The sequence below is a fragment of the Barbus barbus genome (genome assembly GCF_936440315.1).
Source record: "Barbus barbus genome assembly, chromosome: 46".
Classification (NCBI taxonomy): domain Eukaryota; kingdom Metazoa; phylum Chordata; class Actinopteri; order Cypriniformes; family Cyprinidae; genus Barbus; species Barbus barbus.
In genome coordinates, this window is record NC_136724.1 from 21993441 (window position 1) to 22010339 (window position 16899).

General features: G+C 35.7%; 2 protein-coding genes across 2 annotated transcripts; one reads left to right on the forward strand and one right to left on the reverse strand.

Annotated features, from left to right (window-relative positions):
• Window positions 1-287: 287 nt before the first annotated feature.
• On the forward strand, window positions 288-13447 carry LOC306864971 (mitochondrial Rho GTPase 2-like). The gene is made up of 20 exons (XM_079409294.1): window positions 288-450; window positions 2252-2310; window positions 2388-2469; window positions 2539-2582; window positions 3696-3749; window positions 3824-3876; window positions 3961-4069; window positions 4524-4625; window positions 4707-4805; window positions 6681-6789; window positions 6880-7000; window positions 7072-7156; window positions 7240-7385; window positions 8240-8340; window positions 8438-8568; window positions 9524-9604; window positions 9677-9799; window positions 10235-10428; window positions 11207-11869; window positions 12424-13447. The coding sequence occupies exons 1-19, from the start codon at window positions 414-416 to the stop codon at window positions 11322-11324; spliced, it is 1848 nt and encodes a 615-aa protein (XP_079265420.1). The 5' UTR covers window positions 288-413; the 3' UTR covers window positions 11325-11869; window positions 12424-13447.
• A 1157-nt stretch (window positions 13448-14604) lies between these two features.
• Window positions 14605-16899, reverse strand: LOC306864642 (histone H1.0-B-like). The gene is made up of 2 exons (XM_079408777.1): window positions 15862-16899; window positions 14605-15731 (listed from the first exon to the last, which is right to left on the reverse strand). Exon 2 carries the CDS (start codon window positions 15721-15723, stop codon window positions 15118-15120), a length of 606 nt encoding a protein of 201 aa, XP_079264903.1. The 5' UTR covers window positions 15724-15731; window positions 15862-16899; the 3' UTR covers window positions 14605-15117.

Sequence of the window (16899 nt, forward strand, 5' to 3'; positions counted from 1 at the left end):
ATTTTAACGCTTTTAATGGCATTACAATGTATTTTCCACAAATTACTAAAAATATGGACCAATATATCCAAGGTAGTCATATTATTTAATCCGCTTTTTTTAATTCAAGCTTATTTTTTATTTTTATAAATATTTTTTTTCATATTTACTGTTTAATGTGTATAATGTGCTTATAATGAAAAAAAGTAGACAATAAATAAATAAACCGTAATAAACAGCAAATTAATAAACGAAGGAAGTGCACGATAGAGGGCGCTCCATTTGGGCTCCAACCGGAAGTGTGTAGCGGTGACAGTTTCTTTGGATGGAATGGGGCTAGCCAGAAACTAACTAGCACTGAGCTTTGAATTGAATGTGAAGTTTTCCGAAAAGAGCCGTAGCTTGTTAGAGAGTTCAATAGAAAGAGGAGTGAAATGAAACGCGATGTCCGGATACTGCTGTTGGGGGAACGTAAGATATCATTTATTTTCAATGTCAAGGGAATTAAATGTGAGAGTTTAATGAAAGTTAGCATGATTAGAGAGCGCTAACCTCAACCTTGAGCTGCTGCAGAAATGATCAGCTGCACTCTTGAATTATCGATTAATTTAGTGCTTTATTTATAAGTTTAGTATGTTTTTAGCCACCATGCAAAATCAGAACCCACGAAAATCAACTTTATTATACAGCGAGCAAGTTGTTCGCACAGATTTCAGGCCAATATTGCTTAATTAAACCTGCTTTATTTAATAGATATTCAGATATATGCATATTAAAACTCAGTACACACTTTCATGTGCATTGTATTTGTTTTGCATGCAGGTTTTAAGAAGAGTAATTTTGCTCAAATCTATTTAATGTATTTATTTCTATATTATTTTGTGTTTGTGTATATGAATAGCTAAATCTGTTCATTGATTTTTCGCTCAGTGATTGATAATGAAGGTGTTGACCTGGAGTTTGTGCCTAGTTAAACATCAGATGAACCTGAGGAGTAAACAGATCCTGCAGCACCTGAGACACAATGCACTTATTATAGAGAAACTTCAGCCTGTCGGATAATACTGTGGATGTAAATATGTGACCCTGGACCACAAAACCAGTCATAAGGGTCAATATTGAGATATATGCATCATATGAAAGCTGAATAATTAAGCTTTCCATTGATGTATGGTTTGTTAGGATAGGACAATATTTGGCAGAGATACAAATCTCTGAAATCTGGAAAAATGTAAATATTAAGAAAATTGCCTTAAAAGTTCTTAGCGATGCATATTACTAATCAGAAATGAAGTTTTGATATATTTATGGTAGGAAATTTACTTCATGGAGCATGATCTTTACTTGATATCCTAATGATTTTTGGCATAAAAGAAAAATTGATAATTTTGACCCATACAATGTGTTTTTGGCTATTGCTACAAATATACCCCAGCGACTTAAGACTGGTTTTGTGCTCCAGGGTCACATTTATCCTTCAGAAATTATTCTGATTTGCTGCTCAAGAAATATTAATTGATGTTGAAAGCAGCTGTGCTGCTACATATTTTTAAGGAAACCATGATACATCATAATATATTATGTAGAAATCCTTTGCAACATTATAAATATCTTTAATGTCATTTTTGATCAATTTAACACAGCCTTACTGATTTAAAAAAATATATATTCTTCTTATTTTATTTAATTTTATATTTTAAAAGATCACGTGGCACTTAAGACTGGAGTAATGATGCTGAAAATTCAGCTTTTCATCACAGGAATAAATTACATTTTAAAAATATATTAAAATAGAAAATAGTTTTGTGAAATTGTAATATTATAATAAATGTTTTTACTGTATTTTCACTCACAAGCCTTGGTGAGCTGATGTCTTGAGTTAGATATAGTATGTGTCATTTCTTTAGGCAGCGCACATGTTTAGTGTTTAATTTATTCCATGCCTGCTGTGCTCATGTCTTTACTAGTTGCTAGTTTTATCTCTTAACTGACCTTTTAAGCTCAAGGTGAACACCTGCAAGAGTGACCAGTTGTCTTGTGCTTTCTGAACTTGCTTATTAATAAGAGAACAGAAGTACAGTGCAATTTTACCCCAACACATCACATATAAGATTTAGCACTCATGAAGGATTGAAAACACACTAATAAACAATTGATTTGCCAAAGAAATTAAACTTTTGTGATTGCGGTGCAGCGTTGATCATGTGACATTTCACAAATCTACCGTTATATGAACTGCGGGAACGTGCTTATTGAGATATTTTTCCTGTAGCCAAAGTGGGAAAGACCTCTCTCATCATGTGTCTGGTCGGAGAGGAGTTTCCTGAGCAGGTGAGTTTATCCATGAGCCTCTCTGGTGTGTGTTTGTCTGATGCAGTAAGAGGAAGCTCATGCGTTTGTGTCTCCAGGTTCCTCTCCGGGCGGAGGAGATCACCATACCAGCCGACGTCACGCCTGAGAAAGTGCCCACACATATAGTCGACTATTCAGGTGTGTGTGTGTCGAATGACATAATATTTGCCCTGTAGTATTTTATTAATACTTATTTTCTCTCTACAGAAAGTGAACAGTCTGATGAAGTGTTGAGGGAGGAAATCGTAAAGGTGAGGAGCTTCCTGATCTTGTGTGTGTATAACAAGCCATAAAACACATCTCTTTCATGACGTGTACTAGTTTTTGTCCTAAACAGCTGAAACCACGGCTACATTAATTTGACAAAAATACAGTAATGTAGTGTAATATTATTTAAATGTAAAACAACTGTTTTCTATATGAATATAATATAAAATGTAATTTATTTCTGTGATTAAATCTGTATTTTCAGCATCATTACTGCAGTCTTCAGTGTCTCATGATCTTCAGAAATCATTCTAATATACTGATTTGCTGCTCAAGAAACATTTCTGATTATTATCAATGTAGAAAACACTGGGAAATGTTTATGGAAACGTGATACGTAATTTTTTTTCAGGATTCGTTGACGAATAGAAAGTTCAAAAGAACAGCATTTGTTTGAAATAGAAATCTCTTGTAACATAAATGTTGTTCCTGGCACTTTTGATCAATTTAATGCATCACCGCTGAATAAAATTAGTTAATAATTATTTGTTACTTGTTTAACTTCAAATAAACCTCAATTTTGAATGGTTGTGTATGACCGTTTCCACAAGAATATTTATGCAACAAAAATATATAAATTTTCGACATTTATAGTAATAATAGTTAAGAAATATTTCTTGAGCATCGAATCAGTAATATTTCACTATATATTAAATAAATATAAACATAATTAAATTTTTACTGTATTTTTGATTTAATAAATGCATATATATTAGTGCTGTCAAATAATTAATCGCATCCAAAATAAGTTTTTGTTTACATAATATGTGTGTATACTGTATATATTTATTATGTATATTTAAATACAAACACATGCATGGATATATTCAAGAAAAATATGTTATGTTTATATATGAAATATATTTTTATATAATATCAAATACAAGTATATAAATGTATAGGCATGTAAATATTTTCAAAATATAAACTGTATGTGTGTGTATTTATATATACATAATAAATATACACAGTACACACATATATTATGTAAACAAAAACTTTTATTTTGGATGCGATTAATCGTTTGACAGCACTTATATAAGTATGTATGTGTATCTATATACATAAATTTGATATGATTGTTTTCTCATTTGTAGGCCAATGTTGTGTGTGTGGTTTATGATGTCACACAAGAGGAAACCATTGACAAGGTATCATTTTAACATTATCAGTATATTTTTCTTTTATTTCCCCCAAACTGATTTTCTCCTGTTTTTTCTCTCAGATCAGGACTAAATGGATTCCGCTGGTGAACGGTGGAGCTGAGAAAGGAAGCAAGTATGTTCTTGTATTCTGCTCTTATGTAAATGCATCTGCATTTTTTAGGAGTTCCATTAAAAAAATGTCTCTTTGTTGCCGTAGGATTCCCATCATCCTCGTGGGCAACAAGTCCGACCTGCGCTCCGGCAGCTCCATGGAAACCATTCTGCCAATCATGAACCAGTTTTCAGAGATTGAGACCTGTGTAGAGGTTCGAACCACTAACCACACAAACTCAAATGAATCATATTTCACACACATATATATTTCACATACGAATGTGTGAAAGGGGTCATTTATCACATGCTTTTAAAGTCATCTTTAAAAATTAGTCAAGGTTTCTCGCTATAGAAAATCAATTCTAGATGTTTTTCATGACCATTTTCACGCTCTCTCTGACACTGTTTTGCAGCTGTACCTTTAAGAGTTCTATTTATATATAAATATTCTATATATAAACCTTTGTTGGCTCGTTCCTCAGAATGTTGTTTGTCAAAACAGTTCTGAACAAGTCTTATTATTCAAGTTCATTTATGGTTTGCTTTGTGAATGTTATGGTTTGTCTATATTGAACTCCAAAGAAGCATCGTTTTAGCCTAAATGGCCAAAAATACTGTTTATGAATGTATGCTATAATATATATGATGATGTGTTTGTGTCTGCAGTGCTCAGCTAAGAATCTGAAGAATATTTCGGAGCTCTTTTATTATGCCCAGAAGGCCGTTCTGCACCCGACTGCTCCGCTCTACGACCCTGAAGACAAACGGGTACACACACACACACACACACTGCTACATCTCTTCATCTTATGAGTTCATATAAGATTTATGTGTGTGTGTTTTGTGTAGCTGAAGCCACAGTGTGTTCGAGCTCTGAGTCGGATCTTCAGTATCTCTGATCAGGATAATGATCACATCCTCAGTGATGCTGAACTCAACTGCTTTCAGGTGAGCAAACAACATTTATGCAACTTCCTTAATGTGGCTGGCTTTGGACTGAAATGGATTATACAGTAGAAAATAATATAAAGCAGGATTTTTTTGATAATTTGATCAGATTAGCTTAGTCAACATATTTTCCTCATCTACCTGTCAGTCAAAAAGATGTTTAAAAGGTACTCAAATGTATTAAAGTAAGGTGAAGGATTATTATGAAAATGATATTTCTAATTAATATTTAATCTATTTCTTCTTTGAGGCCTTTAAGAATTTTAAATGGATTTATTAAATCAAAGAATTTTGTGTTTGTATTGTTTTGTTGTCTTTAAGTGATATTTTTGTTTTGTGTACTATTTTAGTATTTATCAGTATTTTGAATTTGTTTTTAGATTTTCAGTTTTCATTTATAGTCATTTATTATTTTTAAATATAGTTTACACTAGTAAATTAGTTATTTTATTTTTATTGTTTTTTGTAATATTTCTATTTAGGTTTGAGTTTTTATTTTTTCAGTTTAATCAATCTAAACTTATTTTATTTCATTTAATTGCAAAGGGACCATGTTTCATTTTCTGATTTATTTGATTTGTTTCTGAATTTGAATTTAACATTTTTTATTTTTTTTACATATTTTCAATTAACAATTGTTTTTTTTTTATAGTTTTAGTTAACAACACTATTTCAGTAGATTTGAGATATATGTATCTCTCTGTCTCTATTATATAATATACCATTAAAATAAAAAAATTTCACTCATAGTTTACAAATACATTGTAGTTACTTAAATTCATTAATTCTCCAAATCGCTTGTCCTGTGAAGTGTCGTTAATTGCTTATAATTAAGCATTAAAGGTGGGGTAAGTGATTTCTGGAAGCCAGTGTTGATATTTGAAATCACCAAAACAAACATGCCCCTACCCCAAAAGGTTCTCGCCCCTATTTTGATAGATCCGCCCCACATATATGTAGCCTACGCGACCCAGGCAACGATTAGTTCTGTGAAATAAAGCAAAACCAGTGTTACACCGTGTCTACACGCGAAAAAATACTATAGAAGTCATTATAATCAGAGATGCCGTCTACACTGGATGCTGCGCGGCGCGACAAATCTCTGACAGAGAACTGCTGCTGCCTTCTATTTATGACGTGCTGACACAAATTTCAGATGATTTTCAACAGTCGCTTTATCACGTCCAGTGTAGGCAGATTTTAGCTGTAGCGGCACGTCCGGTGTAAACACGGGGTTACTCGTGTATCCAGAAGAAACAAAGCAACCTCGGCGTCCGATCGCAGGCCTTCCGCTCCTTGAGTTCTCTCCAGCGCTGGAAAGCTGATCCGATATTTACACGGGTCCTACTTCTTGCCTGATCCTCAGTGTTGCCAACTGCTTTCAATTGAAAGTAGCTAAATGTCACTAGATGACATCATAATGGCAAATTCACTGATCTATATAAAGATGAATATAGATCAGTGGGAAAGATGAGAACTTAGATAAAGTTTGTCCAAGTTGCTATATTTGTCTCTAAACTTTTGAAAAAAAGTCTTAAAAGAGGTGGGGAAGTCGCTAAATCTAGCTACAAAATTGCTAAACTGGCAACACTGCTTATCGTTCCACAGACGTTTTCCTCTTGTTTTTTTATTCACCATCTCTATCTTTCTGTCGCTCGGTTCGGCTGTTCACTGAACGCTCTCTCCTCCACATCATGAGTAGACACGCCCCTTACTGCTGATTGGCTACAAGTTTGTTTTGGTACTCGGCCCCGACTCTGTTTTCCAAAGAGTTTTTGAAAAATTACATACCCCACCTTTAAGTAAACACATTTATTGAAATAATTATGCAGAAATATACTATTGATTTGTATGGGAATTTTTGTTTTTTTGTAGAAATTGTGTTTCGGGAATCCACTGGCTCCTCAGGCTCTAGAGGACGTGAAGACAGTCGTGTGGAAGAACACCAGCGATGGAGTCCAGGACAATGGACTCACACTCAACGGTAACACACTTTACACACATATTCATATTTCTACATCATAATTAATGATGATCACTCACTCTTTCACATGTGTTTGTGTGTTTTCCATAGGTTTCTTGTTCTTGAACACTCTCTTTATCCAGAGGGGACGTCATGAAACCACCTGGACCATCCTGCGTAAATTCGGCTACGATGATACGCTAGATTTGACCGATGACTACCTCTACCCACCGTACGTCTGTGCATGTGAGTGCATGAACACAAACCAGTATTGAGGTGACCTATATATATGTGTGTTTGCAGGTTACGAGTATCGGTGGGTTGCACGACGGAGCTGAATCATCTGGGCCATCAGTTCCTCCAGAAGCTGTTTGATAAGTATGACGAGGTGAGCTCTCACATCTGATCCTCTAATGAACTTTGCGTGATTAGAGGTTTGTCAGGCTGATGATTGCGTCTCTCCTCCTGCAGGATAAAGATTCAGCTCTCTCTCCCGCAGAGCTGAAGAATCTGTTTAGTGTTTTACCCTACATGCCCTGGGGCCCGGAGGTATACAGTAACGTCCCCTTATCAGACGACAACTACATCTCACAGCATGGGTACTTCTGCCAGTGGATGTGAGTCAAAATAGATCATTTTTCTCACTGGGAGTCACTGTAATGTGTCAAAAACAGTCAGTTTAGTTTTTGATTATGATATTCTGGTAGGTATTAATATACATTTCCCCTCTTGATTCAATTCTGATTTGTTTAGTTTAAAATATTCCTGGAAGTACTGATGTGGTGAATTAATTCAGTAAATCACCAGATTAAATCATACAGCGGCTCTTGTGAGCATTTTAGAATGATTCATTAAAAGGACCTGATTGAAAGAGTCATTTGTTTGTGAATCAGACCTTGCTGCTACAGTGTTTGCACTGTGTAATGATTCATAAGAGTCATTTGTTTGTGACTCAGTCTACACAGGTTGTGTTGTATGATTATGATTTACTAAAAAGAACCAGTTCATAAGAGACATTTGTTTGTGAATCAGGCTAAATTGATTGCACTACATGGTTGATTCACTTAAAAGAACCCATTCATAACATTAATTTACTTGTGAATCAGACAACACGGGTTGCATCGCAGTGTTTGTGATTCACTAAAAAGTACTGGTTCATACGAGTCATTTTTTCATCAATCAGACGATTCACAAAAAAAATAAAAAATCTTATTTGAATCATACTACACGTGCTGTTTAATTATGATTCTCTAAAAATAATCGGTATGAGTCATTTATATGTGAATCATGCAACACGGGTTGTGCTGTTTAATTATGATTCACTAAAAAGAATCAGTTCTTGAGTCATGTGTTTGTCACATGTCACGCTGTATATGTATGATTCACTTAAATTAATTGGAATATTATTAATACGCACTCCATATTTGGTAGTTATAGATTTAAATTCGATGTGTTATTGAATAAACCGCAGGTTATCCGCTTATCTGGATGTCCACCGGTGTTTGGAGCATCTCGGTCACCTCGGGTATCCCATTCTAATGGAGCGAGAGTCCCAGACCTCCGCCATCACCGGTAATGAGATCCTCTCACAGTCCTGCTTAAAACCCCACGTATGTTTGATCAGATGGATTCTGAAGAGTCTTTCTGTCTTTTCCTGTGGGTATATTAGTAACAAGAGAAAAGGCTTTAGACCTGGAGAAGAGACAAACCCAGCGCACTGTGTTCCTCTGCAAAGTGATCGGTCCACGCGGAACAGGAAAGACCGACTTCCTCCGAGCTTTTCTGCAGCGAAGCACTGAGGTGAGAGAATATTTGAAAGCACTGAGAATATTAAAAAACCACTGTTTGCGATTTTAGTTTACAGAATACTACATGAAGCCAATCAGAGCAAACTGCTTTCAAATCAGAGCCAATCAGAACATATGTAATATTTAATATTTTTATGTTCCATTTAATTCTGTATTAATCGCATCCAAAATAAGTTTTTGTTTACATAATGTGAGTGTGTACTGTGTATATTTATTATGTATATGTAAATGCACATACATGCATATGTATATTTAAGAAAAATATATTGTTTATATTAAATATAATATAAATTATATGAATATAAATATTTACATGTAAATATTTTCAAAATATATATTCTATGTAAGTGTATTTGTATATACATAATGTGTGTGTGTTGTGTATATTTATTATGTAAACAAAACTTTTATTTTGGATGCGATTAATCATTTGACGGCACTAATTCTAATGAGATTTCTATGAACACAATAAAAAAAAAAAAAAATGCAATCTATTCAAAAACAATCCGAACATATTTCATGTTTAGTATATTGTTTTTATATACCAGTTATAAGAAAATATAGACAATCAGAAAATATTTATTTTTATATATTATTTTTTTTTTATATATATATATTTTTTACTTACCAATGACATTTTTATGGATGCTGTGAAAAAAAGTAAAATGGTTGCTTTATCATAATTTATATATATTCATGCTGTACAATGGAACACATAAAATAACCAAGGCTTTTACAGTAAAACAATAGCAGTGATATTAATATGGTTACAAAATAGTGCTTGTGTTTCTTAAGGCAGTTTTACTCTAGAAAGAGGTTTTCATGCTTTACTTTGGTATCTAACCACAGTTTATATTCTGTCTAGGTAATATTTATGTGCTTTGCAGCTCCCAATAGTCTTGGTTAGATCTACCAAATATTTACAAATCTATTTTGTTAATTTTCAGAGAAACGAGCGCGACCCCGGTCCCCCCACAATATACGCCATCAACACTGTCTCAATAGCCAATCAGGACAAGTACCTGATCGTAAGTGCCATCTGGAGCTTTACACAAACCCTGGTTTATTGTCTCCTGGCTGACGTGTGCTATTTCTCTTAGCTGGAGGAGGTGGACGTGGAAACAGAGTTTCTAAAAGCAGCAGATGCAGCATGTGATGTGGCGTGTCTCATGTATGATGTCAGCGACCCGGACTCCTTCAACTACTGCGCTAGTATTTATAAGGTACGAAACGACCACACATGCACAAGATGCTTTAGTTCTGGAGTAATGTGTGACAAACACCTCACTCATTAACCACATTTAAATTTGGATCATCCCAATCATCATAATGACCTTGCACAACCTTATATCTGTCAGTGAATAATATATGATGTAAGTTATCTATTTCTCCTGAAGCCTGCTTGGCTAACATTCACTTTTAGTTGCACTATATTGATATAACTCATGGAAATCAGTGCAATTTATTTCTGTGATGCAATTTAAATGTATACAACAGAAAAGTTATTTTATATTGTAATAATATTTCGCAAAATTACTCTTTTTACTGTATTTGTCTTTTTTAATTGAACAAATGCAGCAACTTCAGTAGTTGACAAGATCAAACTGTCTGTTTCAGTGACTTCCATTGAAGTATTTTTGTGTTATGTTCCTCTGTAGCAGCACTACATGGACAGTGGGATCCCGTGTGTGGTTGTGGGCTCCAAAGCTGATCTGATAGAAGCCAAACAGCATCATGGGATGAGCCCGTCTGAGTTTTGTTATAAACATCGGCTGCCTTCACCTCTCCATTTCTCCACGCTGCTCTCACACACTCACATTTACAGCAAGCTCGCCTGGGCTGCCATGTACCCGTAAGTACATACGTTTTACAAAAAAAGAAAATATATATATAATTTTAATTTTATATATTTTTATGATTAAATTCATTTTAGCCATTTAATTTAAGCTGCAAAGTTGAAAAAATATTTTATTTTTATTTATTTTTTTCATTTACTTTAAAATTCCTTTATGTAAATATGCAATTTAAATTAATAATTAAATTAAACATTTATTAAATGAAATGGCTAAAAACAAAATAACTTTTAAATTTCTTTAATTATGAAATATAATTTTATTTTTAGCAATTTAATTTAAGCTATTAAATTTAAATAACTTCAAATGACTATATATATATATATATATATATATATATATATATATTAGTCCTTTGAAGTAATTTAAATTAAATTGCTAAAAATATATTTTATATATATATATGTACAAAATAAAACTATTTAAAATATTTATAGGCTGCTAAATTTGAATTAAACCGTTTTAAAGGCTGAATATAAAAAGTAATGACTCCCTCCGACTTTGAAACTGCTTTTGTTTTCGGGTTGATGTTGCCAAGTCTTTCACCCACTTTTCACAATCCAATCAATTCCTGTTTAATAAAATGTCCTACTTTTTTCATTGAATATCATATGCCGCTTATAAATATTTCTGTTGAATAAAATGGGTTACAAACTTTGCCTGTTGATTTGCAGATGCCAGACTAAAATTAGCCTGCTTGGCTGGATGTGTGTCAGCAAGGTCACCAGAAATACTGAGTGTATTTAAACCTCTATCTATGTCACTTCCTGTCTGCAGGCACCTGAACGGATCAGACATGAGCAGCACGTCTTTCTGGCTGCGTGTGACTCTGGGCGCCACAATAGCCACCATGCTGGGCTTCGCTCTGTACAGAGCCTTTAGCCGACACAAATGAAGCAGACACTCGCGTTCTCACAATACATGCAGATAAACACACTCCCTCGCTCTGTCTTGGCCTTACTGAGTCACCGTGGCTTAACAAGGGCGTGAAGCTCTAATAGTTACAGTGACTACAAAACAATTAAGCATACGTTTGTTTGTTCTCAGCTGGACTAAAGTATCGCTCACACGCTTTCCTTTCATTACAAAAAGTTCCCGATCTTACTGTTTGGCTGACATTGGTCGACCCCAAGAGACATTTTTTTTCATCATGTTTTGAGGGAAACAATATCAAGAAATGATTTAAAAGGTTACGTTTTGAACTGTACAGAGTTTGTAATGTATTTAATAGCTTGGGAAATCAATGTGGATCATAAATATATTCCATGTGAATTCGTGTTCTGTTTCTGAAGCGTGTTCAAAGGCATCTCAATGTTGGGGACGGTTATTCAGTTTTACCTCCGCCAGTTCAGGAAATGCACTTAACTGTAATTTATCATTCTAAAGTAAGTTCTGGGTTAAATAGAAGTTAAAGAAATAGTTCATTACATGAAAATTGACGTCTGCGATGTATATATGGCAAAATTTAGCATCGCTTGCTCACCAGTGGATGCTCTGCAGTGAATGGGTGCCGTCAGAATGAGAGTCCAAACAGCTGATAAAAACATCACAATCATCCACACCACTCCAGTCCATCAGTTAACATCTGGAGAAACAAGCGTCATGTTAGTAATAAATCCATCATCGGGGCGTTTTAGCTTTAACCCTCATTTCTGGCCAGAATATGAGTTCATAATCTATTATAATGCTTCCTCCAGTGAAAAAGTCTTTTCTCATTAAAATCCACACACATTTGATTAGACCTGTTTTGGACTGTGAACTGTTTAATCTGTGCATATTTCTCTCCTGATTCAGACGAGATGTGTTTTTCACAAGAGATATTTAATTCAGAAACAAAGGTTTGAATGTTTAAAAAAAAAATATATATATATATATATATATATTATTGATGGATTTGTTTATTACAAATATACAAGCATGCATTATTTGTGGATTATTCTGATGTTTTTATCAACCGTTTGGACTCTCGTTCTGACGGCACCCATTCACTGCAGAGGATCCACTGGTGAGCAAGTGATGTAATGCTACATTTCTCCAAATCTGCTCTGATAAACAAACATTTTCTGGGGATAAGTACATTTTCAGCAGATTTTTCATTTTTGAATGAACTGTTCCTTTAAATTTTAGTTGAATGCTACAGATGTCAGCAGAAAATAATCATTTTGGCTCTGAATTCACAGATTTTCAGATGTATTTTACCCATTTAAGTGCATTTTCTAAATTGGGTGAATTAAAGCGAAATAAGCATCAGTCCCCATTAATTTCCATTTCATATTCCTCAGATGGACATTTATATGTATGGACCATGTCTGACAAATGTACGTGTTATTTTTTTAAGACAGCCGAAGCAAAACCCATTGGTGATTTTGGGAATAGTTAAACTGGACCGAAACTTGCAAAATCTTGCTTTTCTGTTCGCCTATATTGATTGTAGAGATGAATGATTTCTGATTATGTTTAAAATTGCAGTAGGGATGGATGGTGTTAAGAAGTGTATTTTAAATGATATTTTAGTAAGATTAATTGCTCTGATGCTATTTAGAGCATCCTGTAGTTACACAAACCAGATAACCAATGTGAATACAGTTACTTCAACCATTATAATGGACTGAAATGGTCAGGATGGACAGTAAAGGATGGCCTGGCTGACTGTATTTGGAAATATTGTCCAAACTGGATTTATCTTGAAAACTTTGTTACCATGTTACCTTTTATTTCAGCCTAAAAACATTCTCCCAGCAACCCAAAAGCCAGTTTCAGGTTGATGTGAATTTGCATGTAAAGATATTCCTTCAAAAAGAAAGAAGTGACTGTGGCGGTCCTGATTTATTAGTTTAATGTTCATAATTCCAATATTTTGTTCAGTATTAATGCCCAGTATTAACTTACCCTAAAAATCCCCCAGGCTTGTGTCTCATCAGCCGTGGTCTTCCAGCGTCAATATCACATGAGATGCTTGGATTGAAGCCAGTATGTTCTAATAGAAATATTTTGTAATAAACTATCTTTTTTCTGGTGATTTTGTTCACTGTGCTCTATGACATCGGCATGTTGTGCAATTCGCTTGATCACATGATTCAGCCCAAGCAGCTGATTGGCTGATAGTTCATACAATACAATTGTGTTATCCTGTTAGGTTAGGTTATCCCATTATTTAGCCAATTCATATATTTCTGTAAAATAAATTGAGTTTTAATGCCTGAATGTGTCAGACAGGTCCTGGAGGTTTGCAGCAGGCTCTGCTGTATCAGTGAGCCCATATCTCATTACTGATCAGACTGGATACAGCATCACGTTTCAGGAGCATTATGCAATATACATAAAGCAGATCAGAGATGCTTGAGGTTAGTTAACAAATAATGTAGGTACTTGTTTTCAACAGAGGATAAAATGTGTCTGCTAGTGAAAATGCTTGCATTCTTTTTAATTTAATACATATTCACAAGCCAGTTGAATTGAAATACTTGAATTTGGGAATGTTTTAGTTGTGTGCTTTTTTAATGGCGTAATCATGTTCTCCAGCATAATCTGATGTTTTAAAGAGCATCTTAAGGTGCACATCTGAAACATTTCATAATATTGTAATAAAACGTTTGTCTCAAATTATTTCCAGGGTCAGTTGGAAAAAAATTCATTTTTTTAATGAAGTCTCAGACTTTTAAACACCATAAAGAAAGCGTATAGATGCTAAAATAGGCCACTATTTATATGTTCATTTTTTGCTTTTTCGAGTTCATTACAAGTTCATGAAAATTCTATATATTTAAAATACTTTTAAATTAAGTATAATTGCGTACAATTAATTTTGTTTTAGTTTCAGTACCTATATCAAGAAGGATCTGTAGCGTTTCCAACTACTATCCATATTTAATGAAGCCAATTTGCATTGACTCCATATTTAAGCTAAAATTAATATATATTTTTTTAAATTGCTTTCATTTATAAAATATTTTTCGATGTCACACCGCTTGACACGTCATCTCAACTAAGCATTTGCATGACAGACAGCTGCAGCTCTCGGATCAAACACCGCGGGGCAGCAGTGAGTCTAAACCAAAGATGCGCTTCACCTTTTGCTCACCTCTGCCTGAAGACCACTGCCATGGTACCCGTTTAAACTCGCATTAAGTAACCGTGCTCTCCATGGTGCTGCAATAAAACACTAGACAAAGTACTGTTTGCAATGAGAAAAGTTTATTGATGCACAGCAATGCGAATAACGCGCAACGACAGTATTATATGGACAGCGATGGAACTAGACTACAACAGTCCACGTTACATGTTGATTCTGTACATCGCCATCATATACGGCACCGTTCTTCATACAATGACATTTTATTATTGTTCTTCACAGTCCTCGAATGACCTACAGTAGGAATATATCTTCTAGCGACATATCTAATTGGCAAATTAATTAGTATGTCTGAATGATAATAATAGTGTGCAATAAAGTTCAGCTTATAAAGAAAAAAAAAATCTTAAAAATAAATAACAGTTTTCGATGTTTGGGTTGTTCTTCTAGAATCACAAATGCGCACAAAAACAGTTTCTGGAGAAACACGCTGTAAAAATGTGGGGTTGAAGTCCGCGCACAAAGACCTTACAAAAATAACAATATACCAAAAACATTTGCTTCAAAAAGTGTATTTACACTGAGTTTCGAATGAATCAGTCCTATCGGTTTGAATTTACTTCTTTTTGCCCGTTTTCCTGGCCGCTGTTTTGGGTTTGGGTTTGGGTTTCGCCGTTTTCACCTTCTTGGCTTTGCTCGCCTTGGCAGGTTTGGCCACCTTCGCCTTCTTGACAACTTTCTTGGCTTTGACAGGCGATTTCTTCTTCTCCGCTGCTTTCTTCACTTTCTTCTCGGCGACTTTCTTAGTTTTCTTAGGGGATTTCGCCACTTTCTTGGGCTTGGGGGCTTTCTTGGGCTTGGCAGGGGCTTTGGCTGGCTTCTTGGCTCTCACGGGTGCTGGTTTGGGTTTCTCTGGCTTCTTGGCGTACTCGGCTTTGGCGAGTTTGAAGGAGCCCGAGGCTCCGATGCCCTTGGTGTGGCACAGAAGCCCGCTGGCCACCAGGCGCTTGAGGGCGAGTTTGATCTGGGAGTCGGCGTTGTCTCCCACCTTGTAGTGGTTCTTCACGTACTTCTGGATGCACTGACGCGACGCGCCGCCGCGGCTCCGGTCGGATACGATGGCTGATTTGATCATCTCGGAGTATTTGGGATGCGACGTCGCTTTCTTGGAGCTTTTCGTCTTCCTGGGCTTGCATGCGGGAGTAGCTGCCGTCTCAGCCATGGTCCGTCCTGGAGGATTTCAAACAAAAACAAAAGCGAACTGTCAAAAACTCCCTCACGAAAAAAAGTTGCTTGAAAATAAATTATTTTAACAGCTTGAAAATTAGTAATAGCTGATTAAATTACCACCACGTCTCACCTTCGTCTTTGTTCAGGTCCCACTTAAAATATTTATTTGAATAACCCACAACGAGCGCTGCCGAAAGTGTGTATATTATTCGCCGAAGTGCGCCTGTGCTATATATGAAGCATCCACGCGGACGTGATTGAGAACACCAACTGCCAGCAGCTGATCAAGCGGGCTTCCATGAAATCTGCGCGGGCTGGTTTGTGTTTCTTCCTCCTCGAACTGCGGTCGAATTTAGCCAGGCTCGTTCGGTACCGATCCTCCCAACGCCACGGTCCGAGAGGGGAGGCTTTGGGCTTTGCGTGCGTGTGCCGTTTTATCCCGAATTCATTGCGCCATGAACTTTTTTTCCCCGAAAATCAGCCCAAACCGACGAGCGCGGTGATGTATTTAGCAGAATTCGCGCAAAATTAGCCCAAAACAACGAAATCGAGCAGGAAACCACCGACTGTTTATGAAAGCCCCATCAACACACTCGAGGACAGGGCGGGTTAGATTAATATAAAACGTCGTTTTCGTTTTTAATAAGCTGAAGTATTTGACGAACTAACACAGTCCGGCCACCGAGTCCGCGTGACGTTTCTCCGATTATTTATTGTTAAACCTTCTATAAATTAAATGTGCGCCGAATAAAGTGGCTATCATATTGCGGCTCATATTGACACATTTCAAGAGGTGTTGGAGTAATGTTTGAGCTGTAGATCTAAACGAGTAAAACGTTATAGTATATAAAGCAGCAGCTGCTATGCTGAGGCATCTGAGAGAAGAGCTCGGCTCTTAGGAAAGTTGCCAACGACCCAAAAAGCAGCTTTACCGACCAGAACCCACCGGTACCGTGGTCAGGTTCATCATATCGATCATTCCCCGTGATCTGTGCGTTATGGCTCCGATTAACACATTAGGACTGATGCTTTAAACGATGCGCATTCTTTTGTTATCTCTCGGTTGGCAGTGAAACGCGTATCCCGTCGGGTTATTTATTTTCCCTCATTGTTGCACTGTTCACTTATAAAATCATCAATTTAGTCCAGGCTGCTATCGGGCTGATGC

What these genes read in the sequence shown, in the direction of transcription:
- LOC306864971 (XM_079409294.1), top strand. Translation starts at nt 414, where the DNA reads ATGAAACGCGATGTCCGGATACTGCTGTTGGGGGAAC. An exon ending in CCAGACCTCCGCCATCACCG is followed by an intron (nt 8,341 to 8,437) that starts GTAATGAGATCC and finishes TGGGTATATTAG; the next exon opens with TAACAAGAGAAAAGGCTTTA. An exon ending in ACTGCGCTAGTATTTATAAG is followed by an intron (nt 9,800 to 10,234) that starts GTACGAAACGAC and finishes GTTCCTCTGTAG; the next exon opens with CAGCACTACATGGACAGTGG.
- LOC306864642 (XM_079408777.1), bottom strand. Translation starts at nt 15,723, where the DNA reads ATGGCTGAGACGGCAGCTACTCCCGCATGCAAGCCCAGGAAGACGAAA.